Source organism: Scyliorhinus canicula, chromosome 18, assembly GCF_902713615.1.
Source record: "Scyliorhinus canicula chromosome 18, sScyCan1.1, whole genome shotgun sequence".
Classification (NCBI taxonomy): domain Eukaryota; kingdom Metazoa; phylum Chordata; class Chondrichthyes; order Carcharhiniformes; family Scyliorhinidae; genus Scyliorhinus; species Scyliorhinus canicula.
Window position 1 is genome coordinate 59,570,770 of NC_052163.1, and position 27,945 is coordinate 59,598,714.

At 48.3% G+C, this 27,945-nt stretch overlaps 1 protein-coding gene across 4 annotated transcripts in view; it reads right to left on the reverse strand.

Annotated features, from left to right (window-relative positions):
* LOC119953216 (protein phosphatase 1 regulatory subunit 7-like) overlaps nucleotides 1-21,064 on the reverse strand; it is a 214,192-nt gene extending 193,128 nt beyond the window's left edge. For 2 of the 4 annotated variants that reach the window (XM_038777238.1, XM_038777239.1), the window contains exons 1-2: nucleotides 20,897-21,064; nucleotides 2,648-2,762 (exon numbers count right to left, since the gene is read on the reverse strand). In XM_038777238.1, the coding sequence (XP_038633166.1) occupies nucleotides 2,648-2,762; nucleotides 20,897-20,934 (153 nt within the window). In that variant the 5' untranslated portion in view covers nucleotides 20,935-21,064. The remainder of the gene's footprint in view (nucleotides 1-2,647; nucleotides 2,763-20,896) is intronic. The other 2 variants (XM_038777237.1, XM_038777240.1) reach the window with 2 other exon arrangements.
* Nucleotides 21,065-27,945: the final 6,881 nt, after the last annotated feature.

Here is a 27,945-nt window from a genome sequence, read left to right on the forward strand (position 1 = left end):
GGACACACGTGCACAAACACCACCCCATCCAAACTATTTGATCTAAAGAGTTTCCACTCAATGTTTGGGAAGTTGAAGTCACCCATGACTACTACCCTGTGACTTCTGCACCTTTCCAAAATCTGTTTCCCAATCTGTTCCTCCACATCTCTGCTGCTATTGGGGGGCCAATAGAAAACTCCCAACAAGGTGACTGCTCCTTTCCTATTTCTGACTTCAACCCATACTACCTCAGTAGGCAGATCCTCCATGAACTGCCTTTCTACAGCTGTTATTTTATCTCTAATTAAAAATGCCACACCCCCACCTCTTTTACCACCCTCCCTAATCTTATTGAAACATCTATAACCAGGAACCTCCAACAACCATTTCTGCCCGTCTTCTATCCAAGTTTCGGTGATGGCCACCACATCGTAGTCCCAAGTACCGATCAATGGCTTAAGTTCACCCACCTTATTCCTGATGCTTCTTGCGTTGAAGTATACACACTTCAACCCATCTCCGTGCCTGCAAGTACTCTCCTTTGTCAGTGTTACCTTCCCCACTGCCTCACTACACGCTTTGGCATCCTGAATATCGGCTACCTTAGTTGATGGACTACAAATCTGGTTCCCATTCCCCTGCCAAATTAGTTTAAACCCTCCCGAAGAGTGCTAGAAAACCTCCCTCCCAGGATATTGGTGCCCCTCTGGTTCAGATGCAAACCGTCCTGCTTGTACAGGTCCCACCTTCCCCAGAATGCACTCCAATTATCCAAATACCTGAAGCCCTCCCTCCTACACCATTCCTGCAGCCACGTGTTCAACTGCATTCTCTCCCTAATTCCTAGCCTCGCTATCACGTGGCACCGGCAACAAACCAGAGATGACAACTCTGTCTGTCCTGGCTTTTAACTTCCAGCCTAACTCCCTAAACTTGTTTATTACCTCCACACCGCCTTTCTTACCTACGTCGTTGGTACCAATGTGCACCACGACTTCTGGCTGCTCACCCTCCCCCTTAAGGATCCTGAAGACACGATCTGAGACATCCCTGGCCCTGGCACCCGGGAGGCAACACGCCTTCCGGGAGTCTCGCACGCGACCACAGAATCTCTTATCTGTTCCCCTAACCATTGAATCTCCTATTACTATTGCTTTTCTATTTTCCCCCCTTCCCTTGAGCCCCAGAGCCAGACTCAGTCCAGAGACCTGACCGCTAGGGCCTTCACCTGGTAGGTGATCCCCCCCAACAGCATCCAAAACGGTATACTTGTTTTGAAGGGGAACGGCCACGAGGGATCCCTGCACTGTCTGCCTGTTCGTTTTCTTTCCCCTGACTGTAACCCAGCTACTCTTGACCTGTACCTTGGGTGTGGTTACCTCCCTGTAACTCTTCTCTATAACCCCCTCTGCCTCCCGGATGATCCAAAGTTCATCTAGCTCCAGTTCCCTAACACGGTCTCTGAAGGGCTGGAGTTGGGCTGCACTTCCTGCAGGTATAGTCAGCAGGGACACCGGCTTCCCTTACAGAATATAGCTGCCCTGTGGACCAACTGGAACTCCGCCCTCTGACTCTGCTCGCAGTCAGCTGCACGCTCTGTAAACTCCTGGCTCCCTTCTCGCTCTTTGAGGAAATGAAATGAAAGGAGCACCTTGCTCCCTCCTCACCAAACTCCCTCAGTCACCAAACTCTCACTATAGCACTCAAATGCACCCAAAATCAGCACTCAGTGCAAACAAAGTCTGCACTGTAGCTGGCTCACTTTTATACTGCGAATCTAGCCTCTGAAAACTGGCCTAATCCAATTAACTATTTAACAAACTCCAGCTGCAAGTACCTACAAGTATAACCTTTGTTTAAAGTCGATTGAAAATTCACCTTCTTCTAAACCAAACAGCAACTTTTAAGTTAATTAACTAAATAAAATAAAGACTAGACTTTAGATAAAAATGAACCCTTATACTCCCTCAGTCACCAAACTCTCACTATAGCACTCCAATGCACCCAAAATCAGCACTCAGTGCACTCGGTGAGCATCGGATTTTCATCTATTTTTGCATTTATTGATGTACTTGTTACCTCTGCTGCATTCTAACAAAAAAAAATGAACGTTTGTATTTTCCCCTTGGCTCAGGTTGTTGTCCTCGAGGGCCGAAGGGCCCGTACTGCGCTGTAGTGTTCTACAGAGACCCACCCCCCCCACCCCCACACCCCCCCCCCACCCCCCCCCCACCCCCACACCCCCACACCCCCTCACCCCACCCCGCCGTGGAGGCCCCCCCAGAGTCGTATCCCCCCTCCCGCAGCAGGATGGCCCCCACACCCAGAACGCCAAGGTCCCGCCGAGTGGAACCATATGCAAACCACACCAGCAGGACTCGATGGAACTCGGCGGGCACTCGGCCCGTCAAGCGCGGAGAATCAGTGTGGGGGCCGTTGAACCGGCGCCACAGCGACCGCGCGGAAGAATCGGCGGCCCGATGTCGGAGCGGCGTGGCGGGATTCTCGCCGCGCGCCCCCCCGCCCCCCGATTCTCCAACCCGCCGCGGGCTCGGAGATCCCTGCCTTGAGTATTAAGCTATGCTTTCCCTTTTACTATGTTGTTGCCTATATGGGGACTTAGAAAGCAACCATTACAAATTCAAATAGTCACATTTACACTAACCTGGACTTCTGAAGTATCCTTGTTATCTCCTTTAACAGGAGCAGATGGTTTTGCTTTGGAACAGGTTGATCTTGCAAACTGAGTGCTATGTAGTTTTTTCACTTTAGTCTGACACCTAAGGAATAGATAGATAATTTAACTTTAAAATAAAATAGAAATAGAAATGTACATTACAATGTAATGAGCTACCCAAATATATTTTGTTTCTCTTTATCACCCACACTTCTCTCCTGAAGATGCAGAATTTGTAATCATGGCCGGGATTCTCCCCTACCCAGCAGGTCGGGGGGTCCTGGCATAGCGGAGTGGCGCCAACCACTCTGGCGTCGGGCCTCCCCAAAAGGTGCGGATCTCCGCACCTTTAGGGGCTAGGCCCGCGCCGGAGTGGTTTCCGCTCCGCCGATGGCGCCAAAACCGGCGCCAACGGTCTTCGGCACTACACCGCCTGGCATCGGGGCTGGCCGAAAGGCCTTCGCCGGTCCGCACATGCGCCGATGCGTCAGCGGCCGCTGACGTCACCACCGGCGCATGCACGGTAGGGGGGTCTCTTCCGCCTCCGCCATGGTGGAGGCCGTGGCGGAAGAAAAAGAGTGCACCCATGGCACTGGCCCGCCCGCTGATTGGTGGGCCCCGATCGCGGGCCAGGCCACCGTGGGGGCACCCCCCGGGGTACGAACGCCCCGCGCCCCCCCCCCCCCAGGACTCCGGGGGCCCGCTCGCGCCGCCAATCCCGCCTGCACCAGAGGTGGTTTAAACCAATGTCGGCTGGATTGGCCTGTCAGCGGCGGGACTTCGGCCCATTGCGCCGGAGAATCGCCGCGGGGGACACGCCGATCGGCGGGGCGTGAGTCCCGCTCCCGCCGATTCCCGGGTGGCGGAGAATTCCGGCCACGGCAGGGGCGGGATTTACGCCGGCCCCGGGCAATTCCCCGGGGGATCGGAGAATTCCGCCCCTCATCTATTAGACGTTTTATGTAGCCAATGCAAAATGGTGCTTGATCAGGCAGTCACAGTTGTCTTGTTGCAAACCCCAGAGACCAATAACTTTTGAAAAGACTATTGATTTCCCAGTGACCAATTCAATTAGTAGTCAACTAATGCACTGAACAGAAAAATACTCCTCCTGAACTTCCTAACACGACTAAAAGCTGCATCGCCTTTATACGTTACAACACACTCTCCACCAAATTGAAATCTTTACCGGAACCAGTCCAAAGTCACTCTCAGCTTCCAACAGGTCCGCTTCTCCTCGTTTGGCTGAATTGTAACATCTGATGTTCATTGAAAGTGTTTCCTCAGTTTTCTGAGAATCACCGAACTGACGACCAGCAACAGGGCCCACTTTAGGAACTTCTTTACCTGACCACTCCAGGGTGAATCTTCCAGGATTCTTAATTCTCTACAGGTCCCATCTCTTTGAACAGTGAATAAGTACCCACCAGCATTCTGCCTGGTCGCTAACAGAAACACCCTTTTTCTCCTGCTGTTCATAGTACCTCGTTTCCCTGTTTATCTATGTCCAAGAATCGCTCTCTCTGACTGTGTCCAGGATTGAAGTCAGTAGGTTTGCACATATCAAAGACAACTGCTCCTTACTTTATGTCCAAGTGTAAAACTGGCACTCAAGTTTCAGCAGGACCTGCCCTGGGCCTCGTGTTCACAAGTCAATCAGTTCACATAGGCTTATCACTAGCTAGACCTCGGAGCAAGTCACTAGTCTCTCTCTGTTATTTCAATTTCCCTTGAATTTAAAAAGACAGCTTGCAACAAAACAATCTTATAACATCTAGAAGTCATAACACTCTTATGTCTAAGGCAACTTTTCTGAAAACCTTTTGTACTAAAGACTCAAATAAAAGTCTCCCAAGTCTGAGATGTTATTACCGGACCAGGCCCGCTAATGACTTGCAAACGGTGTTTACTATATGTGCAGAGTTCAACCTATTGGTAACCTATCCAGTTACCAGTGTCGTACCGCAGGGATCAGTTCTGGGTTCTCTGCTGTTTGTGATTTTCATTAATGACTTGGATGATGGAGTTGAAGGGTGGGTCAGTAAATTTGCAGACGATACGAAGATTGGTGGAGTTGTGGATAGTGAGGAGGGCTGTTGTCGGCTGCAAAGAGACATAGTTAGGATGCAGAGCTGGGCTGAGAAGTGGCAGATGGAGTTTAACCCTGAAAAGTGTGAGGTTGTCCATTTTGGAAGGACAAATATGAATGCTGAATACAGGGTTAATGGTAGGGTTCTTGGCAATGTGGAGGAGCAGAGAGATCTTGGGGTCTATGTTCATAGATCTTTGAAAGTTGCCACTCAAGTGGATAGAGCTGTGAAGCAGGCCTATGGTGTGCTAGCGTTCATTAGCAGAGGGATTTAATTTAAGAGCCGTGAGGTGATGATGCAGCTCTAAGGCCACATTTGGAGTACTGTGTGCAGTTCTAGTTGCCTCATTTTAGGAAGGATGTGGTAGCTTTGGAAAAGGTGCAAAGGAGATTTACCAGGATGTTGCCTGGAATGGAGAGTAGGTCTTACGAGGAAAGGTTGAGGGTGCTAGGCCTTTTCTCATTAGAACGGAGAAGGATGAGTGGCGACTTGATAGAGGTTTATAAGATGATCAGGGGAATAGATAGACAGTCAGAGACTTTTTCCCCGGGTGGAACAAACCATTACAAGGGAACATAAATTTAAGGTGAATGGTGGAAGATATAGGGGGGATGTCAGTGTAGGTTCTTTACCCAGAGAGTAGTGGGGGCATGGAATGCACTGCCTGTGGAAGTAGTTGAGTCGGAAACATTAGGGACCTTCAAGCGGCTATTGGATAAGTACATGGATTACGATAGAATGATGGGGTGGAGATGAATTTGTTCTTAATCTAGGACAAAAGTTCGGCACAACATCGTGGCCCGAAGGGCCTGTTCTGTGCTGTATTTTTCTATATTTTGTTTAAAACTCCTAGAACAGGGATAAACAATTGCCAAGGTGCAGTTTTATGAGTGTTTGTAGCCCTTCATTGTGTCAATCAAGTGGCTCTTTTTAATGTACGAGTGTTACAAATGTCAGATCTACTGTTGATATTCTCTGGAGATGCTCATTCCCAGTCATTCCAGTAATTGGACCTCATGTTCTCTATGATCAGAAGCAATGTTCAATATTTAATTAATCAACAGGGAATCATAACAAATGTATTAGATTCTGTGATGTCACTCACATAACAAAATTAGATTGAGAAAGAAAAGAGTGATTCAGAGAGAAAAAGGGGCAAAAACGAAAAAAAGAGACATACACTGGCGAAAAGTTGAGAAAGACAAATCCAACCGAAACAGCTCCCCAACTCCTCCTTAAACTTTCTGTAAGAAGTCTTACAACACCAGGTTAAACTTTCTAAGTTGGGGACTGACAATTTAAGCTGCCCAAAACTTACCACCTTTAAAAAAAGTCCTGAGCCCGAGGTGGTTTGTAACCCCTGTATGTGATGTTCAGGTAAACCCCTGCCAGGCACAATGAATGTAAACTCATTCTATCTTAAGGGCAAGAAATACAATAGAATTGCAATGAGTCAACCTCAGATAACACAAAGTCACAATTATGTTGAAGTCATCAACCCTTCCTGCCAGCAGAATAGCAAATCCCATAGAATGATGCCTATGATAAGCCAAAATTCTGCACTGGTTACTATGAATGTGTCCAAACTTGTCACAAGACCGTGCCAACCAGAGCACAGTTAGACCACACTTGACATCAAGATCTTCCTGTGAAAGAACTTGCAAAGCGTGTGGGTATGGCTCAACCTATGAGCAAGTTAAAAATGTTGTTGATCAGAGACGCGGGGTCAGTACAACAAGTGAAAAACCGTGGTGGAAAACGGCCATTGCGAAGGAGTGGGGGATTCCACCATCGGGTTAGTCCACCATATGAAACACCAAAGACGAACATTTTGGAGCAGTTCAACAAGCGTGCATTTTCTCCAACAAGAAAGAGAATGAGCACAGCTGCCTATCCCAATGTTGATAAAGCTCTGTTAACTTGCTTCAAGTAAGAAGTCTTACAACACCAGGTTAAAGTCCAACAGGTTTGTTTCAAACACGAGCTTTCGGAGCACCTGAGGAAGTAGCAGTGCTCCGAAAGCTCGTGTTTGAAACAAACCTGTTGGACTTTAACCTGGTGTTGTAAGACTTTTTACTGTGCTCACCCCAGTCCAACGCCGGCATCTCCACATCATAACTCGTTTCAAGGTAGACTGAGCAGAGAATGTTTCTATCTCAGGTCCAATCCTGCAGGAAAGAAATTTGGCCACAAGAGGTTCACCTGCACCGACAGATGGCTGGACCAATTCAAGATGAGGCACGCTCAGCAGAAAAGAGAAATTAGTTTTTCCCCTAGCATTTTTCAATCTGTATGTGGTGAATCATAGTAATTCACACTGTATTACACATGTTGCACTATGTCTCTGTAAGCTCGGCACATGAGCAGTTGCGCTGCTCTGCCACTAGGGGGAGATGCACTGGGAGTGTACGGGAGTTTGTACTGGGCTCCACCCTTGGCTCCACCCACGGCTCCTCCCCCTAACCGGAAGTATAAAGGTTGATGCTGAGAGCCTGCCTGCCAGTTCATCTGGAGTTCATCTTGTCACGGAAGGCTCTGTTGTAAGACGATTAAAACCACTGTTCACTTCTAACCACGTGTTGCGTGAATTGATGGTCTCATCACTGTAGTTCCGGCCTTTTACATGGTCAGGCCATTGTAAGGTGTGAACAAATTGAACAAAGAATTTTTCACCTATTTACTGCTTTACTGTGTTTTCATTTGGCATTTGAATCTGTTTTTCATATAGACAATGTATGTAGGCATTCACACAGGAATGGAGCTTCCTCGAATATCATAAATCTCTGTTTAATACAAGTTTGTGTGTATCCCCTGAGATTCAACACCTCAGACTTACTGTAACCAGGACCTGACCTTAACAGACATCTTTCTCTCAAAGATAATGTAACATGCAAAAGTAAACAATTTGTTCATTTTATAAATAAGATTCATGATATACGGGGGAAGGCATTTGTTAGATGATGGCTTGAACATTTATTGGTATCAAAAGAGGAGTAAAGAAGCATTTAATGACACTGACGGTCGGTTGTAGAGTTAGCAACTTTGCTGTGGGTTTGTAATGTTTCATCTGTACACAAAAACAGGACAAATCCAACCCGGACAATTACCATCCTATCAGTCTACTCTCAGTCATCAGTAAAGTGATGTAAGGAGTCATCAACAGCGGTATCAAGTGGCACTTACTTAGCAATAGCCTGCTCAATTTTTTAAAAAACTTGATTTGTGAATTGCATAAATTAGCTTGTGAAATGTCTTATGTTTATTCATCCGCGTAGATGAGATAGTGCAAGCATTAATGATGCTCAGCCATTGTTCATTATGATGTGGAGATGCCAGCGTTGGACTGCGGTGAGCACAGTAAGAAGTCTGACAACACCAGTTGTAAGTCCAACAGCTTTGTTTCGAATCACTAGCTTTCGGAGCACAGTTCCTTCCTCAGGTGAATGAGGTTCTCCGAAAGCTAGTGATTTGAAACAAACCTGTTGGACTTTATCCTGGTGTTGTAAGACTTCTTACATTGTTCACTATGAAAGACCTCCTCCAATTTATGCCAGTGGTGGGCAACCTGCCACCCGGGGGCCACATGCAGCAATCTAGATTCTGAGTGCAGCCCACGAGATATTTTGCTACCAGTGTGACTGGAGTGATACGCATGTAAAATAAGGGCAAGTGAAGTGAGGTACATGCTAATTGCTCACAATATTGACTGTGAGAGCTGTGTGTTTCCTTTCTGTCCAAAGTGCAAATTGTTTGTTTTTACCATTTGAAGTTGATGATAGTTCGATTAGTATACAACTGATTGATGGAACCATCAATTCACCAGACACGTGTTTCCGATGTGAATCTAGGCTTTAATCAACTTACTTCAGAGCCAACCTGTTACTTGTCGATGAACTCGTAGTGAACTCAGGCTGACTCTGGACAAGGGTATTTATACAGCTGCACTAGGGGGAGGAGTTGTGGGGGGAGCCAAGGGTGGAGCCCAGTACAAGTTTCTGAGTGCTCCCAGCGCTAGTCCCCCTAGTGGTAGGATAGCGCTGCTGCGCTTACAACGACAGTGTGAATTAACATATATACATCTATATATTACATTCATCACATTCACCCCCTGCAAAAAAATCAAGTCTGGCGGAGGTGGTGGTCTATAAAGTCAGTCTGTCCGGTGGTCGAATTGTCCGCTGTGATCTGCGGAGCACCGGGGTTACAGCCTCTTGCGGTGGCTGGATGGGTGTTGTGTGCTGGGGTACGATGGGTACGATACTGTGATGGCGGACTCCAGGGGGGGTTGTATCCGAGCTTCATACTCTCCTGGTTCGACCGGGGACTGGGGGCTGGCTGGCGCGGAACTGGTGGAACGAGCTAGTGGGCTCGGGAGCGCAAGGGGGTAGCAGCATGGGGTGTAGGGTGAGAGGTCCTTCTGTGGGGGTAGAGGGGGCGCTGGATCAGACGGGTGCCAGATCCCGGAGGGATACTGTGTCCTGACGGCCGTCAGGAAACTCGACGAATGTGTACTGGGGGTTGGAGTGGAGCAGGTGCACCTTTTCAACAAGAGGGTCGGTTTTGTGCGCCCTGACGTGTTTCCTCAGAAGTACGGGGCCCGGCGTCCTCAGCCATGCCGGAAGTGAGACCCCCATGGTAGTGCCCCTGGAAAAAATGAAGAGCCTCTCGTGGGGGGTCTGGTTGGTCGCCGTACACAAAAGGGACCTAATAGTGTGGAGCGTGTCTGGGAGGACTTCCTGCCACTGGGAGACTTGTAGCTTTCTAGACCGGAGGGTCAGTAGGACGGTCTTCCAGACCGTCACGTTCTCCCTTTCCACCTGCCCGTTCCCCCTGGGGTTGTAGCTGGTAGTCCTGCTCGAGGCAATGCCCTTGTCGAGCAGGTACTGACGCAGCTCGTCGCTCATGAAGGACGAACCCCGGTCGCTGTGTACGTAGCTGGGGAAAACAAACAGGGTGAAGATGCTATGCAGGGCCCTAATGACTGTGTGGGAGGTCATGTCGGGGCACGGGATAGTGAATGGGAAACGGGAGAACTCGCCTACGACGTTTAAGAAGTAAACGTTCTTGTTAGTTGAGGGGAGTGGCCCTTTGAAATCAATCGCGAGGCATTCAAAAGGCCTAGAAGCCTTGACCAGGTGGGCCCTGTCTGGTCTATAGAAGTGCGGTTTGCACTCCGCACAGATCGGATAGTCCCTGGTGACCGCTTTTTCCTCCTCGTTGGAGAAAGGCAGGTTTCGGGCCCTGATGTAGAGGGCGAGCCGGGTGACCCCCGGGTGGCAGAGGTCATCGTGGATGACTTTCAACCGGTCAATCTGCGCGCTGGCGCATGTCCCGTGGGATAGGGCATCCGGAGGCTCGTTGAGCTTCCCGGGTCAATATTTGATATCGTAATTGTAGGTGGAGAGTTCGATCCTCCACCTCAGAATTTTGTCATTTTTTATTTTGCCCCTTTGCGAGTTGTCGAACATTAAGGCAACCGATCTTTGGTCGGTGATGAGGGTGAACCTCCTACCTGCGAGGTAGTGCCTCCAATGACGGATAGCCTCCACAATAGCTTGTGCTTCTTTCTCGACTGAGGAGTGTCGGAGTTCTGAAGCAGAGAGGGTACGGGAGAAAAATGCAACTGGTTTCCCTGCCCGATTTAACGTGGCTGCAAGAGCTACCTCTGAGGCGTCGCTCTCTACCTGAAATGGGGTGGATTCATCCACCACCCGCATGGCCGCTTTGGCGATGTCCTCCTTGATGCCGCCGAAGGCCTGGCGTGTCTCGGCTGACAGGGGAAATCGTGTGGTCCTAAAGAGTGGGCGGGCTTTGTCCGCATATTGAGGGACCCACTGGGCGTAGTAGGAAAAAAATCCCAAGCACCATTTGAGGGCCAGGTCGGGGCCCAGGACTCCGTTTTCCATGACGTAGCCGAGGATGGCTAGTCTGGATGTGCGGAAAACGCATTTCTCCTTGTTGTACGTGAGATTCAGTTTCTGTGCCATCTGGAGAAAACGGTGGAGGTTGGCGTCGTGGTCCTGCTGGCCATAGCCGCAGATGGTGACATTGTCCAAGTACGGAAACATGGCCCGCATCCCGTACTGGTCCACCATTCGGTCCATTGCTCGTTGGAACACCTAGACCCCATTAGTGACGCCGAAGGGGACCCGGAGGAAATGGAAGAGGCGGCCATCAGCCTCGAATGCCGTGTAGTGGCGGTCCTCCGGGCGGATTGGGAGCTGGTGGTATGCAGACTTCAGATCCACCATGGAAAAGAGCGGGTACTGGGCGATCTGGTTTACCATGTCTGCAATCCTGGGGAGGGGATACGCGTCGAGGAGCGTAAATCTATTTATGGTCTGACTGTAGTCGACCACCATACGGAATTTTTACCCGGTCTTAACGACCACCACCTGAGCTCTCCAGGGACTATTGCTGGCCTCTATAACCCCCTCACTGAGTAGCCTTCGGACCTCTGCTCTGAAAAATACCCTATCCTGCAGGCTATACCGCCTGCTACGAGTGGCTACGGGTTTACAGTCCTTAGTGAGATTGGCAAAGAGAGGAAGGGGGGGGGAATTCGCAGCGTAGCGAGACTGCAGATCGTGAGTGGGGGCAGGGGGCCTCCGAAGCCGAGGGTGAGGCTCTTGAGGTTGCATTGGAAGTCCAGGCCTAATAAGAGTGGCACACAGAGTTCGGGCAAAACGTAGAGTTTGAATTTCGAGTAACTAGCGCCTCGGATTGTGAGTGTTGTGGCGGTGCACCCCTGGATCTGGACAGAGTGGGAGCCTGAAGCGAGCGAGATAGTTTGCTGCGCGGGGAAAACGGGGAGCGAACAGTGTCTTACCAAGTCTGGATGTATGAAGCTCTCCATGCTCCCGGAGTCGAAGAGGCATGGCGTTTTGTACCCGTTGATATGGACCTCTGCCATCGAGTTTCGTAGATTCTTTGGTCGTGATTGGTCCAGGGTGATCGCGCTGAGTTGCGAGTAGTCGGCGGCTCGATCAGCTGTGCTGGTGTGGCCCCGTGATGACTGCCCTCTGAGTTCATAGTCGAATTCAAATTCCTCCGCAGAATTGTCCGAGCGCGGAGATGCCGATCGGGCCCGTGGAGGGCGGCGAGGAAGATGGCGTCCAAGATGGCGGCCCCCATGAGTCGCACGTGGCTGGTCGCGTGGTGGAGGTTTTCCAAGATGGCGGCCCCCATGGATCACACGTGGCTGAAGGGGGCGGAGTCGGGGCATAGGCCGCAGCGTTTCGGGCCCCGTGAGTGAGGGGAGCGATTACTGCGAGTCGCTGGGGAGTTGGAAGCTGGGGCCCTTTTTGCAAGGCACACTCTTGCATAATGGCCTTTCCGCCCGCAGCTGCTGCAGGTCGCTTTGTGGGCCGGGCAGTGCTGCCGTGGGTACTGGTTCTGGCCGCAGAAATGGCAGGCTGGAGCAGCATAGTGGCTGGCTGGAGCAGCATAGTGGCTGGCTGGGGCAGCATGGTGGCTGGGCGGCCGCGTAGCACAGGCCTGGGGGAGTCGCTGGTCGGGGGCCCATGATTGGGTCGCGGGGTCCACGGGGAACGAGTTCAGGCTGCGGAAGGAGACCTCCATCGTGGTAGCAGAACTGCTAGCGCCGCAGTATATGAACTAGCCGAGTTTAGTTGCGTAGAGATTCTGTGGCTCACCCTCGCGTGCAGTAGACTTAGCTTCTGTTCCTCTGTCGTTTTGGCTGTGCTCGCTTCTGCCAGGTAGGCCCTGAAGCACCGGATCCAGTGGGAGAAGATTTCTTTAGTCTCTGCATCCTGCGGGTAGAGTTCCAGGCGTCCAGGCTTGAGGGCCGATTCCATAATCGATCTTTACTGTTCTTAAGTCGATTAAATTGATGGAACCATCAATTCACCAGACAATTGTTTCCGATGTGAATCTAGGCTTTAATCGACTTACTTCAGAGCCAGCCTGTTACCTGTCGATGAACTTGTAGTGAACTCAGGCTGACTCTGGACAAGGGTATTTATACAGCTGCACTAGGGGGAGGAGTTGTGGGCGGAGCCCAGTACAAGTTCCTGAGTGCTCCCAGCGCTACTCCCCCTAGTGGTAGGATAGCGCTACTGCGCTTACAAAGACAGTGCGAATTAACATATATACATCTATATATTACATTCACCACGCTGATTAAGCATTTTTAAATAAATTACTAAATATTCAGCATGTATTTAATCTTATTCATGGGTCATGGTTAGTGAATAAGCCTGATTTCAATTTTGGGTCCACTGAGATTAAGGAGGGCAACTCATGTGGCCCACTCCCTAGCCAAGGTTACCAATCACTGATTTATGCAGTATTTGAAGCCTCTCTGATGGTTCAAAGTAGATATTTTGCAATAGACCAAGACAGATAGTGAATAATGGGTTTCAATAAGCTTCAATCAGAACAGCCGACGTTGGTTGCAACAGTTTGTGTGGATTAACAAAACTGTTGGTGGCTGTGCACCAAGCAACAGCTTGCTGTTAACCATATTTTTGAAGAAAAATTAAATGTAGAAAATCTGTCTATAAATTAAATGAATAATTAAAACAGAATGCATACATTTTCAAAAGTATTAATAAATCAAAAATATTAAGATATGAAACCTCAACAACTCATGACTGACAAACTGCAAGGACAGATATTTTGTTCTAACAATAATAATCTTCTTTATTATTGTCACAAGTAGGCTTACATTAACACTGCAATGAAGTTACAGCGAAAATCCTCTGGTTGCCACATTCTGGCACCTATTCAGGTACACAGAGGAAGAACTCAGAATGTCCAATTCGCCTAACAGCACGTCTTTCGGGACTTGTGGGAGGAAACCGGAGCACCCGGAGGGAACCTGCACAGACACGGGGAGAACGTGCAGACTCCGCACAGACAGTGACCCATGCCGGGAATCGAACCTGGGACCCTGGCGCTGTGAAGCAGGAGTGCTTACCACTTTGCTACCGTGCCGCCCTAACTTAGTTCTAAATTTATATTTTACCAGCTAGGATTGAGACCCATTGTTTACTCTTAGAACTTAAAGTGATATCTCAGAATTATCTTTTCTGTTCCTTTGCCACCTTGTATAGGTGTTAGCCTTGCTCGCCTGGTTGCCCTCTCACCTCTTAGCCAGACAGTTGTGAGCTCACATCCCACACCAGAAGGCTTGAACACATAACCCATGCTGGAAAATCAGTCTGGTACCGAGGTAGTACTGTACTGTCAGAGGTGCCATCTTTTGGATATGTCAGTAAAAAAAAGAGTTCCATCTGCCCCTGCAGGTGCTTTCCACAGCTCAATTTAAAGAAAGGCAGCACAGTTCTCCCGACACCCTGGGAAACATGGACCCCAAAACCATCTCTATGAAAAACAGATCAGATGATTATTACAGTAGTGTTTGTGGGAGTTTGCTGTGCGAAAATAGGGCACCTCGCTTCCTACCTTACAATAATGTAAGGATCCTCCAATTTAAACCTGGTTGCCCTCGTGTATTCCATTTATTTTTTTGTTATTCTTTGTTATTATGCCTTTTGTGCCTGGACAGTCTGATCCTCCCCAATCATCTTTGGGGGATACCTTTTCAACATTGAAGCCAACACCTTTGCCAATATCTTGGCATCTACATTCAGCAGCGATATGGGCCTATACAACCCACACTCCACCGGTTCTTTATCCTTCTTTATCGTTTGTGGCAAGACACCCATACCTATTGCATCCTCAAACATTTCCACCATCAACGACGCCAGCTTGTCTTTAAACTTCTTAGAAAATTCAACTGGGAACCCATCGAGCCCTGCCGCCTTTCCTGCCTGCATCCGCCCAATTACCTCCTTCATCTCCTGCTCCCCCACTGACCCCTCCAACCCTGCTCTATCCTCCTCTCCCAGCCTCGGATACTCCAACCCATCCAGGAACTCCCTCATCTCCTTCTCCTCCCCGATGGCTCTGATCTGTACAGATCCCTATAAAACTCCTCAAATATTTTATTAATCTGCTCTAGTGCCACCACCAGCTCCCCGTCCGATCCCATCCACGAACTATCTCCCTTGCCGTTGCCTCCCTCCGGAGCTGGCTGGCCAGCACACACCCTGCCTTCTCCCCGTACTCATAGACAGCCCCCTTCACCTTTCTCAACTGGCACACAGCTTTCCCTGTGGACAATTGGTCAAACCTCGCCTGCAACTCCTTCCTTCTGGCCAGGAAACCCAGGTCCAGGCCCCCTGCATACCTCCCATCCACCACCAAAATCTCCTTTATCAGTTTTTGGCACTCCTCTCTCTCCTCCTTGTCCACCTTATCTTTGAACAAGATTACCTCCCCCGTCACTACTGCCTTCAGTGCCTCCCAAGCCACCGATTGCAAACCTGCCCCATGCAATTAAATTCCATATATTCCTCAATCACCTTTCCGATATTATCACAAAAGCTCTGGTCCACTAACAACCCCACGTCCATTCTCCACCCCGGCCTCTGGGCCATCCCCTTCTGCAAAACCACATCCAACCAATGTGGAGCATGGTCCGAAATCACGATTGCCGAGTACTCCAACCTAACCCCAGTCAATAGCACCTTCCCAACATGAAAAAGTCAATCCTCGAGTACACCTGGTGTACCGAGAGAAAAACAAATACTCCCATTCCCTCATGTGTAAGAAACTCCACAGGTCCACTCCTCCCATCTCCTTCATGTGCCCTGCCAATACCTTCAGCACCCCCACCCCCAACTCAGCCAGCAAGCCCAGCTGAGACCTGTCCACCTTCGGTTCCTGCACAAGTTCCAATCCTCCCCTACTATCAGCTCGTTGGTATCAATATCCAGGATGGCACCCAGCACTCTCTTCACAAACCCCATATCATCCCAGTTGGGGCCATATATGCTCGCCAGTCCCACCAACCTCTTCTCTAGCGCCCCGTCACTACCATGTACTTTCCCCCAATCCGCCATCTGAAACCTCACCCCCTTGCCCACCAATACCGCTACCCCCTGCTATTGAACCCCAAGTGGACCATCCAACTCACCTAAGTCTCACATGATCCTTCACTGTCAGATGTGTCTCCTGCAGCATCAACACATCGGCTTTTAAGCTCTTCAAATGTGTAAAAACCTTCGATCTCTTCACTGGTCCCTCTAACCCCCTCACATTCCACGTCACTATTCTGACTGGGGGTCTCTCACCATCCTCCTATCCGCCATCATCATAACCCCGGGCCCTTCTCCCAGGCCTGACCTGCCCCATCCTTTTGTTACTGTCGATCCCCTCCCCCACCTTTCACACAACCAAGGCCTATAGAAACCTGTTCGACCAGGTTCCAACGACCGCAGTCCCTCTCCCCACCAAACTCCCGTTCACTAGCCAAACCTCGCTTGCTAGTGTGGAGGCCCTTGCCCAGCCCCCCCCCCCCCCCCCCCCCCCCCCCACCTTCCTCCGAATCCCTCCCCCATAATCCAGTTCCTGAAAAACAAACAAAACCAGTGCAGTACCGCGCTCCAGAAAATCGCCATAACCCTAAAGCCCAATATAATTGTAAGCAATGGTAAACAAAGGTAAACTACCCTCCCCTGTTAAACCAACCCAGCGAATACAAAACAAGAAACAAAGTAGAAGTCCCTTGAGTTGTAGGTCACCCTCAGCTTTACCGGGTAGACCACGCCAAACTTCACACCGTTGCTGTAGAGTGCTGCCTTCACCCGTCTGAAGGTCACGCGCCTCCTTGCCAGTTCCACTGTCAAATCGTGGTATATTCAAATACCAACACCTTCCCACTTCACCTCTCGCCTTTGCTTCGCCCAACTCAGGACCTACTCCATGACATAAACCTTATGGAAGCAAATTATAACTACCCTTGGTGGCTCGTTTGCTTTCAGCTTAGGCCTGGGCGACTGATGTGCCCTGTCCAGCTCATATCGGGAGAGTTCCCCCTCCCCCAACAGCTTTGCAAACATCTACGCAAAGTACTCGGTCAGCCTCGGGCCTTTCATCCCCTCAGGCAGGCCCATGATCCATAGGTTTTGCCGCCTCCACCTGTTCTCCAAGTCCTCCACCTTGACTCTGAGTCCTGTATTAGCCATCACCACCCTCAGCAGCTCCTCACCCATCGTGGTGAACTGGTCACTGTGCTGCAATAAAGCCTCCTCCATCCCTTTCAACTTCCCTCCTTGCTCACGTACCTCAGCCGATGTCTTCGACCCTGCCGCCTTCACCGGCACAATTGCCTCCTCCACCCAAACCGGCATTGTAGCCATCATCTCCCTCTGCAGTACCTCCACATGCTGTGCACTGCCTCTCAAATTCTCCGGCCATCACCTCGGTCAGAGTTTCCATTGTGAGGGGAGTGGCCCAATCCAGTGACCCAGCCTCCGCCATCTTTCTTCCTGCCGGACCTACCCATTCATTCAGCGGTGGCATTTTGCTCGCTTCCTTCTTTCCAGTACCCTTTTTCTGGGACTTTGAAATCTCTCACCTTCCTTATATCTTCCTGCACCATCTCGTGCAAAAACTGCCCTGAAACCGAGCATTAAAGTCCAAAAACCAGAGCCTCAATCAGGAGCCACCCAACTTGTGACCTCCACTTACCGGCCGTCACCGGAAGTCCAAACATGATCTTTATTAAAATATTTTTATTCAAGGTATTTTCATATCTACAAACAGAATCAGAAGAACAACGAAAAAACTCGATAAACAACCAACAGAGGATGGCACATGGCGCAGTGATTAACACTGGGACTACGGCTCTGAGGACCCGGGTTTGAATCCCGACCCTGGATCACTGTCCGTGTGGAGTTTGTACATTCTCCCTGCGTCTGTGTGGGTTTCACCCCCACAACCCAAAGATGTGCAGGTTATATGAATTGGCCAGGCTAAATTGCCCCTTAATTGGAAAAAAAAATAGTTGGGTGCTCTAAATTTATTTTTAAAAATAAACAACCAACACCTGCTCCCCTGATGATACCCCCTCCTCACATCCCACCTTCCCCATTTTAAACCCCCCCTTGCTCACCTCTCAAACCTCCTTAAAGAAATCAATAAATGGCTTCCACCTCCACGTGAACCGATTCACAGTGCACCAGCCATGAATTAGGGCACTGGATACAATACAGGGCACAGGCCATAATAGAGGCCATAGGACACTGGCTATAATACAGGACACTCGCATTAATACATGGATCCGGACATACAGGACACTGGCCATAATACAGGACACCAGTCTTAATACAGGGTTCCGGACTTACAGGACACTGGCCATAATATAGGGTTCCGGATATTCAGGACACTGGCCAGGGGTCTCAACATAGAAACATAGAAAATAGGTGCACGAGTAGGCCATTTTACCCTTTGAACCAGCACCACCATTCAATGCGATCATGATTGATCGTGCAAATTCAGTATCGCACTCCCCCTTTCACTCCAACCACTTGATCACTTTAGCCGCAAGGGCCACGTCCAGCTCCCTCTTGAATATATCCAACGAACTGGCCCCAACAGCTTTCTGTGGTAGAGAATTTCACAAGTTCACAACTCTCTGAGAGAAATTCTTCCTCATCTCAGTCCTGAATCGTTTACCCCTTAATCTTGGGCTGTGACCCCTACTTCTGGACATCTCCAACAGGGAACCTTCTTCCTGCATCTAACCTGTCCAGTCCCATCAGGATTTTATAGGTTTCTATGAGATCTCCTCTCATTCTTCCAAACTCTAGTGAGTAAAAGCCCAGTTGCTCCAGTCTTTCTTCATATGTCAGTCCTGCCATCCCGGGAATTAGTCTGGTGAACCTTTGCTGGACACCCCCAATAGCGAGAATGTCCTTCCTCAAACTAGGAGACCAAAACTGCAACACAACACTCAAGGTGTAGCCTCACCAAGGCCCTGTATAACTGCAGGAAGACATCCCTACTCCTGTACTCAAATCCTCTCGCTATGGAGGCCAGCTTGCCATTAGGTTTCCTCATCGCCTGCTGTACCTGCATCCAACCTTCAGCAACTGTTCCAACATGACACCCAGGTCTCGTTGCACTTCCCCTTTTCTTAAACTGCAACCATTCAAATAATAATCTGCCTTCCTGTTTTTGGCAACAAAGTGGATAACCTCACACTTAACCACATCATACTGCATTTGCCCATTCAGCTAGCCTGTCCAAGTCTCCCTGCAACCTCTTTGCATCCTCCTCACAGCACATACTGTCACCCAGCTTAGTGTCGTCTGTAAATTTGGAGATATTGCATGCAATTCCTTCGTCCAAATCAATGTATATTGTGAACAGCTGGGGTCTCAGCACTGAACCCTGCAGTAACCCCCTAGTCACTGCCTGACATTCTGAAAAGGACCCGTTTATTCCAATTCTCTGCTTCCAGTCTGTCAACCAGTTTTCTACCAACATGAATACATTGCCCCCAATACCGAGAGCTATAATTTTGCTCACTAATCCCTTGTTTTTTAAATATAATTTTTATTGGAATTTTTTACAGAAAATATAAAACATAACGACAAACAATGAAATGCAACAAAATAACCCATAATAACTGTAACACCCCCAGACCATATGTATCCCATCCCCCCCCCCACCCCCCAACCCCAATGAACAACAAAAGAACTTAAAAATAAATTAAAATTAAATAAACAAACATAGTCTTTGTCTGCCCCCCCCCCCCTTTTCCCTCCCCCTCCCCCCCCCCCCCCTCCCCCCCCGGGTTGCTGCTGCTACTGTCCCTGTACCCTATCGTTGAGCCAGAAAGTCGAGAAAAGGTTGCCACCGCCTAAAGAACCCTTGTACCGACCCTCTCAGGGCGAATTTGACCTTCTCGAGCTTAATGAAACCCGCCATGTCATTGATCCAGGTCTCCACGCTTGGGGGCCTCTCATCCTTCCATTGTAGCAAGATCCTTCGCCGGGCTACTAGGGACGCAAAGGCCAGCACACCGGCCTCTTTCGCCTCCTGCACTCCCGGCTCCACCCCAACCCCAAAAATCGCGAGTCCCCATCCTGGCTTGACCCTGGATCCCACCACCCTCGACACCGTCCTCGCCACCCCCTTCCAGAACTCCTCCAATGCCGGGCATGCCCAGAACATATGGGCATGGTTCGCTGGACTCCCCGAGCACCTGACACACCTGTCTTCACCCCCAAAGAACCTACTCATCCTCGTCCCAGTCATGTGGGCCCGGTGCAGCACCTTGAATTGGATGAGGCTAAGCCGCGCACACGAGGAGGAAGAATTAACCCTCTCCAGAGCATCAGCCCATGTCCCGTCTTCGATCTGTTCCCCCAGTTCCCCCTCCCACCACTAATCCCTTGTGATCGGACCTTGTCAATAGCCTTTTGAAAGTCCAAGATACACAACATTCACTGGTTCACTCTTGTCCACTCTACTGGTCACATCATCAAAAAATTCCGGAATATTTATCATGCATGACTTCCCTTTAGTGAATCCATACTGACTTGTACTGATCCTGTCCCCGCTTTCCAAATACTCAGTTATTTCATCCTTAATAATTTTCCCCACCACCAATGTCAGGCTAACCGGTCTACAATTCTCCATTTTTTTTCTCTCCCTCCTTTTTAAAAAAAGTGAGGTTACAATCCATTGGAACACTTCCAGAGTCTACCGAAAGCTGGAAAATGATCGCCAATGCGTCCACTATTTCTAGGGCCACTTCCTTAAGTACTCTGGGATGCAGATCATCAGGGGGACTTATTGGGTTTTAATGCAGGACACTGGCCACAGATAATTAATATAAAATTAATATAATATAATATATCCACATTTTACAGGACACCAGCCATAATATAGCGTTCCAGACATACAGGACACTGACAATCAGAGAGGGTTCTGACCATAAAACAGAGCTCCTGACACATAGGACAGTGGCCGTAATACAGGGTTCTAGATATATGGGACAGAGTGCCAGGCATACAGCTTCAAGACAGACACAGGTAAGGTTGAGAAGGCCTTCGTGAATAACCTCAGCCGGTACAGGAATTGAACCCGCGCAGCTGGCCTTATTGTGCATGACAATCTGTCTAGCTGTGAGCTAAACCGCCTCCCACGGCCCAAAAGACTGACACCAGCCATAATAGAGTTCCGGCCATAATACAGGACACGGGCCACGTTACAGGGTGCAGGATATACAGAATCACACAGCCCGGCCGGACTCCATTTTTCTCACCCTGCGGCTGATTCTTCTCCGACCTTACTCTTCGCCATAGCAGCAGCCTGAGGCCAGGAGTAGAGCCGTCAACTGCCTGAGCGGATCCCCGGGCCCTGGTCCTCGGGCCGACGCCGATTGCTCTGCCGGAGATGGAAGCCGTTGCCCTGGTAACAGAGGCGCGTTCCTAGTAACCGCACGCAGGGAGGGGAATGGGGAACATGCGCACTGTGAGCAGCAGCAACCCTGCCTGCAGAGAGAATGTGTCCTGGACTCCCGGAATAGAGATATTATCACGTCAGTTAGTAACGACTTAAAGCATGCACCGCAATATATCCACAATGCATTATATTTGAGTAAATAATTTGAGTAAATTAAGTAAATAGAAAAAGTGATTTTAAGTTTCATCCAAGTGACTTAGTTGTTAAAGCTAACATGTGTCAAAGTCATGAGCAAAATACAGTCAATATTGAAAATCTGAAATGTAACAGTGATCTGATCAAGGGCAGGTTCTTGTTGAATCCGCCAAAGCAGCAAGCATGAAACAGCAGGTAGAAAACAATGAACAAGGTTTATCTGCAAGACAATCAATTCTCTACTCCCTGAAGGGTCTCCCTCCTCGACCTGCACCCAGGTCAGGGTTGTTATACTAGTGAGGGCTCCCTTGTTAAGGGGAAGTCATCCCAGTTACCAGGGAAGTCCCTATTCCTTGGAGGTCACAGCGAATTGGATTGTCCTTATTCCTTTACCTCCATGGGGGGTTATAACACTCCTGCCACCTCCACCTATAAGAGATTGGCCCAGACTGTGCTAGGACAACGCCTGGGAACTATGCAGTCCCGTCGCAAAAATTCAGGACGTGCTCGATATCACCAGGGGCGAACATGCGCAAAGGCATATACCAGCCTGTGCCTGCCTTGGTTCTGTCCTGCCCACAGAAGGCCATATCTGGGATGACCAAACAAAAAACAGGTCCGGAGGCGGAAACCCATCAATAACTCTTCCGGTGCGACCTCTGTTATGGCATGCAGTAACAAAACAAGAAACATGCCAGTCCAGTCACTCAGGAACCTGGGGCGCGATTCTCCCAAAACGGGAGAAATCGTAAAGCTGGCGTAAAACCCGGGCGGGTTTTACGGCAGCGCGCCCCTTCCCGACCGGGGACCAATTCTGGTCCCCGGTCGGGGCTAGCAGCCCGACGCCGTAGGCTCCGGCAAGACGGGCTTAACGAAAATCGTTAAGCCCGCTTGCCGGAGTTAGCGCCGGCTGACGCGTCATATGACGTCAGCCGCGCATGCGCAGTTTGGAAGACTCCAACCCGCGCATGCGCGGGTGACGTCATCGCGTTTTTGCGCGAAACCCGCGCATGCGCGGGCCGGGTTGCCCCTCAGCCGCCCCGCGAATGGATACTGCGGGGCGGCGGAAGGACAAGTAGTGCGCGGGCATCGGGCCCGCTGCCCGCGATCGGTGCCCACCGATCGCGGGCCCATGGCACCCTTGGCCGTGCCAATCGGTGCCATGGTTATTAATAGCGAGTTAGTCACGCCGTTTTTACGAACGGCAAGACCAGGTGTGTTTGCCGTTCGTAAAAACGGCGTAAAGGGCTGGGACTTCGGCCCATCTAACAGCTGAGAATCGCTGCCGGCCGTAAAAAAACGGCGGCAGCGATTCGGGTCGAGACTTCGGCGGGGGGGGGGGGGGGGAGAATAGCGGGAGGGCGGCAAAAATGTCGGGAAGGCCCTCCCGCTATTCTCCCACCCGTCGTGGGGGGCGGAGAATTTCGCCCCTGAGGTCTGCTTCTTCATCCGAACCTCGTCGGCAGTGTTGAATCTGCCAAAGCAGCATGCAGGAAACAACAGGCAGAAAACAATGAACAATGTTTATTTTTTGAGGGCCGCGAAGAGTCCACCATGTGTTTGTTGAGTCAAATAGAAAGTAACTTTTATATACAACAATATTTACAGAGTTCACTGCTGGTTCTCTCTCTAGCTGGTATGACACTGGCCAGCTCTATACAGTTGAAAGATTAATAATTGTCCTGCCCCCTTATCGGGCTGCTCATATTCCCCAGAATTCATGGCGTAACCAATTGTCCCCAGCCAATAGGATTTGGGCAGGTTACAACAGTTTATTAGCAATACAATCAACTCTTAACTCCCCAAAGGATCTCCCTCCTCAATCTTCAGCCATGTCAGGCTTTTGTTAAGAGTGAGGGCTCCCCTTTTTAAGGGGAAGCCACACCCGCATTACCGGGAAGTTCACATTCCGTGGAGATCATGGGGAATCAGATTGTCCTTCAGGCTTGACCTCCATGGAGGTTATAACAGTTCTCTGTTCATTTCCCCATGTCTCATGGCCCCACACTTGCCACTTCATTTGCTGGTAAACACCTTCTGTTAGATACAGGAGGGGATTAAAAGGTCCCAGGTTCGATTCCTCGCTGGGTCACTGGTTGTGCAGAGTCTGTACGTTCTCCCCGTGTCTGCGTGGGTTTTCTCTGGGTGCTCCGGTTTCCTCCCACAGTCCAAAGACGTGCAGATGAGGTGCATTGGCCATGTTAAATTGCCCTTAGTGTCAAAAAGATCAGGAAGGGTTATTAGGTTACGGGGATAGGGTGGAAGTGAGTACTTAAGTGGGTTGGTGCAGACTCGATGGGCCAAATGGCCTCCTTCTGCACTGTAAATTCTATGTTCTAAATTAAACAGCCCTGATTTCTCCTCTCGCCAGCTGCTCCTCAATAGAAAGGTGTTTTGAGTTTAATTTCTCCCTTTATAAGCAGTGTCAAATTTCCAAACCTTCAGTTTCTGTGAATAACCCAACAGCAAACTTGCAAAATGATGAACTCAAAGGGTTTGTTTATTGACATTGGAGGAAGGTAGCATTCCTTTCCTTTCACTCATATTATAAAAGGCAGGAATAGAGAAAAAAACTTTCAGGGCAAAGACGAAATAAATTTAATTATTGTTTCACGAGAGTCCAGAATCAAAGTCCAATGGTATATTCCTTCTCAGAGATGAGGAGGTTGAAAACTGATGCTGGATAATTCACTTTTCCAGTGCCGATTACTTCCACGCTGAGATAGTCATGCAGAGATGAATTAGTCTTGTAGGCAATGGTACAGAAGTTTCAGTAGAAATAGTGTAGATAGGGGCAGGCATTCAAACCTGGACAGAGCCCTTTTTTCTGAGCTGCTGCTTGGTCAATAGAAGATGGCAGACTGATTTGCAGTACAGCAAGTCATTACAACTGTTTCTCCCAGTGAGCAGGGTGGGGTCTGTTGCTCTGTTTACTTGCTATATATATAGCAGTCAATATGGTCGCCTTCCTTAATCCTAATTATAGAACATAGAAAAATACAGCACAGAACAGGCCCTTCGGCCCACGATGTTGCACCGAACCTTTGTCCCAGATTAATCATAGATTATCATAGAATTTACAGTGCAGAAGGAGGCCATTCGGCCCATCGAGTCTGCACCGGCTCTTGGAAAGAGCACCCTACCCAAGGTCAACACCTCCACCCTATCCCCATAACCCAATAACACCACCCAACACGAAGTGCAATTTTGGACACTAAGGGCAATTTATCATGGCCAATCCGCCTAACCTGCACATCTTTGGACTGTGGGAGGAAACCCACGCACACATGGGGAGGATGTGCAGACTCCGCACAGACAGTGACCCAAGCCAGAATCAAACCTGGGATCGTGGAGCTGTGAAGCATTTGTGCTATCCACAATGCTACCGTGTTGCCCTCATAGGGTTATGTTTACTTTCAGAGTCGGCAGGTATCTCTCGATACCGCCACAAGGTTCAAACCGAATACCGATCAAAGAGCCAATGCACCGGTTAGTTAGTTCAAAGTTAATACTATTTATTTACACACACAGTAAGATCTACTCATGCACAACAGTACTACAAACTAAACTATCTCTAACGCTAACGCCTGTACTTAACTTCGGGTGCCCACTCAGTCAGAGGAACAATGGCCGTTGTTCGGATCTGAGGTTGTTGGGTTCGAAGAAGTACAGGAGAACAGCTAAGGTCGTCCGTCTGGTAGCGAGCGTTGACCTTGAACTTACTTGCTTCTGGTGATGCTGGTGGACGCGTCTCTCCGCTTTAAGAGCCAAGTCCAAGAGGCTGAATCTCGGGTGGGGGTTCCTTCTTATACTTGGAGGGGCTTTGTGAGCTTTTAGGCGGGCCTTAAACTTGGTCCCAATTAATTGGGCAGCTTCTCGATCATTGTTATCGATCTTAACCAATAAAGGGGTGGGTGCCCTGATGGCTGGGCGTGTCTTAGGTGGCCGTTGGCCTTGCTTTGTGTCTTTCTGGCGCCGGAATGTCAATAACAGTATCAATTATCTGAGTGTTAGTCCTTTGTTTCCCGGAGATGGGCCATCAATATGCTAATCAACCCATCGTTTCAATTCCGTCTGGGAGCTGTTTCCCAAATAAACATTCAGGCTTCTGTGCCTGGTGTTTTCTAGCATTGTCCACAGTTCCCTATATTCTTTGCGAGCGTCCATTTTGTATTCTGGAAGTGGCCTTCCCAGATGGCTACAGGTCATCTCTATTTTGGCTTTAACAAAGGGTGTATATTCCTTTGTCTGGATTCCTGAGATTGTTAATGTTACAACCATTAAAAATTTGAAGGGAAGGGTGCTTTGTCCGAGCAAACACCTGGATGCCTGTGGTCAGGCCTGGTTTATGAATGTCGATGGGCTTTGTAAAATTCCCTTTGAATTTGGTCTGCAGCCCACAGAGCATCATTAGCATTTCTTCAGGGGTAACGAGGTGCCAAGTTTCTGTGAATCTGCTCAATAGCTCTTATTGCCCAAGTGTCACAGCCAGGCATGGCTTCAGTCATTTTAAAAGATAACTGTCCAGATTTAAAACTTTAGGAAATTGCGATGGTGATCAAAAAACTATAGTATGAAGTCGTAGTCCTGTTACACTTTCATTTGAACAACATGACTAGGGAAAAGAATACAGGAGGTGGGCACAAAATTATGATCCCATGGGTCATCCAACTGTGTTAGACTGTTATATTATTTTATTATTCATAAAGAGCTATGAACTATTTGTTATGTGGATATATATCTGGGGGTGCCACATTTTGCTGCACAGCAGTAGTATGTTGAGTAACAATCTGTGAGTCTATCAGTCTACTAGCTACACAGAGAGCTGAAAGAAATACATTCAATGAAGCTCTAGTATTTTGGGTCCACAGTGTGATTATTTCTAATTCATGGGTACAAAAGACACAAAAGCATGTCAGCAGCTGTTGTCCCTCAAGGCTCTAGCTCTTCTGCCACCACCATTGAACATTTGCTGGTCCTGCCATTGGCCACAACTTGTAACTCTGAACATGGGATACTTACCTGGACCTGGGTGACTGGCAAAAGGGCAGGGGCAACCACCATCTGAGGACTAAAACCCTGATACTCTAGGACTGCCGACTCTAGGACTGCCGACTATATAAATGTATACCTGGAGGTTTCATCGCTTGACTTAACCCCATGTATCAGCCACTTGTCGGCCAACACATCCATCCTTGTACTGCACTGCCTTCTTACGTCAACTGGATAATGCTTGACCAACAACCAAACAGTCTTTTCCTCCATTTTGAATATTTTTATATCTGGCAAAGAGAAACATGAAACGAAAGTGAGAAAAATAAACTATCTTTTTAAATAATGATGGTTTTTCTCCAGGATTGCTGGCTGCAATGTCCTAGATATTGATATTTAATTCCTGAAGACTCCAGTCTTGGAGAGTTGGCAGACCTTTGCTACACTGAAACATGAAATACAAACAGTGGCGGACTGGGTCTAAAAATATTGGTTGCCAGGAGACAAAGGGGGCCCACCCACAACTACAATGCTATCATTTAATTTTCATAACGAATAAATAAAATTTTCAAAAAATACATATGGAAAAAAGGGTACAATTAAAATTTTTGTGGAAAAAATGTGTATTTCTTAGTAATTACAGTGTACATGTACTGTACATATTACTGACAGTAGATACCAAATGTAAATACAGAATGTTATAATTGAATTTTTTATTTATTTTATTTTAAGTAATTGGTTGATATTTTTAAATAGTTTACTGCACAATTTACACATTAATAGATAGTTCAAAAGCACATTAGAGTATTGCATGCAGTCCACTATATTAAGAGCAATTGTTTGTGTTCGCTAGATGATTGTGCGAATCTACCAATAATTGCTTCTGCATCCAATTCATCTAACAATTCCTTTTCAATGGATAGCAACATGTATGATTCCAAATTCTCCTCAGACAGCGAATTTCTTAACCTTGTCTTTATGATCTTTAGCTTTGAAAATGTCCTCTCACATTGGACTTGAGTAACTGATAGTGTGCAGATGACTTTATAAAGTTCATAAACGTTATCATATGCCTTGTCATGAAGACTGTTGGATGCCAGAATTTTTAGTACACACGATGGGCAAGTGCTGCAAATTTTACAATTGTTGCAACTGGAATCCATATTCTCACCATCATTAAGCAATAGCTTTAATACATCAAAGTTTGAAGCAAAAGAAAATAATTCCAATATTACTTGATCTTTGCTGATTTGTGGAAACAGCTTAATAATACCTTCCAATGCTTCATCTTCAAGGCCCTTCTCTGCAATAGTTTTAAACTTTGCTGGGTCCAAGCAGGACAAATCTTTATACAACTGTTTGTGTTGTACAAAGCGTGATTCTAGTGACTGGACAATGCAATCCATTATTAGGTTAAACACATTTACTCGAAAATCAGCTAGAGCATCTGAGGAATTTCTTTCATCATCAATAAGCTCATCTGCAATTCTTTTCTTCTTCCTCTGCCTCTTAACTGGCAATGCTGTTTCCAACGCATCAATTTCCAATGTTTGATTTTCATCCATATTCATCTGTGAAATCCTGTCATTACATTTATTTACAAATTCCAAAGCCTTGCTGTGAACGTTATCAAATGTTCTTGTCTGTTCCTTCAACTTTGTTGTAGCTGAATCTACCAAACTCCATGCAGTAAACCACTTGTCTGTAGATAACTTGATAACG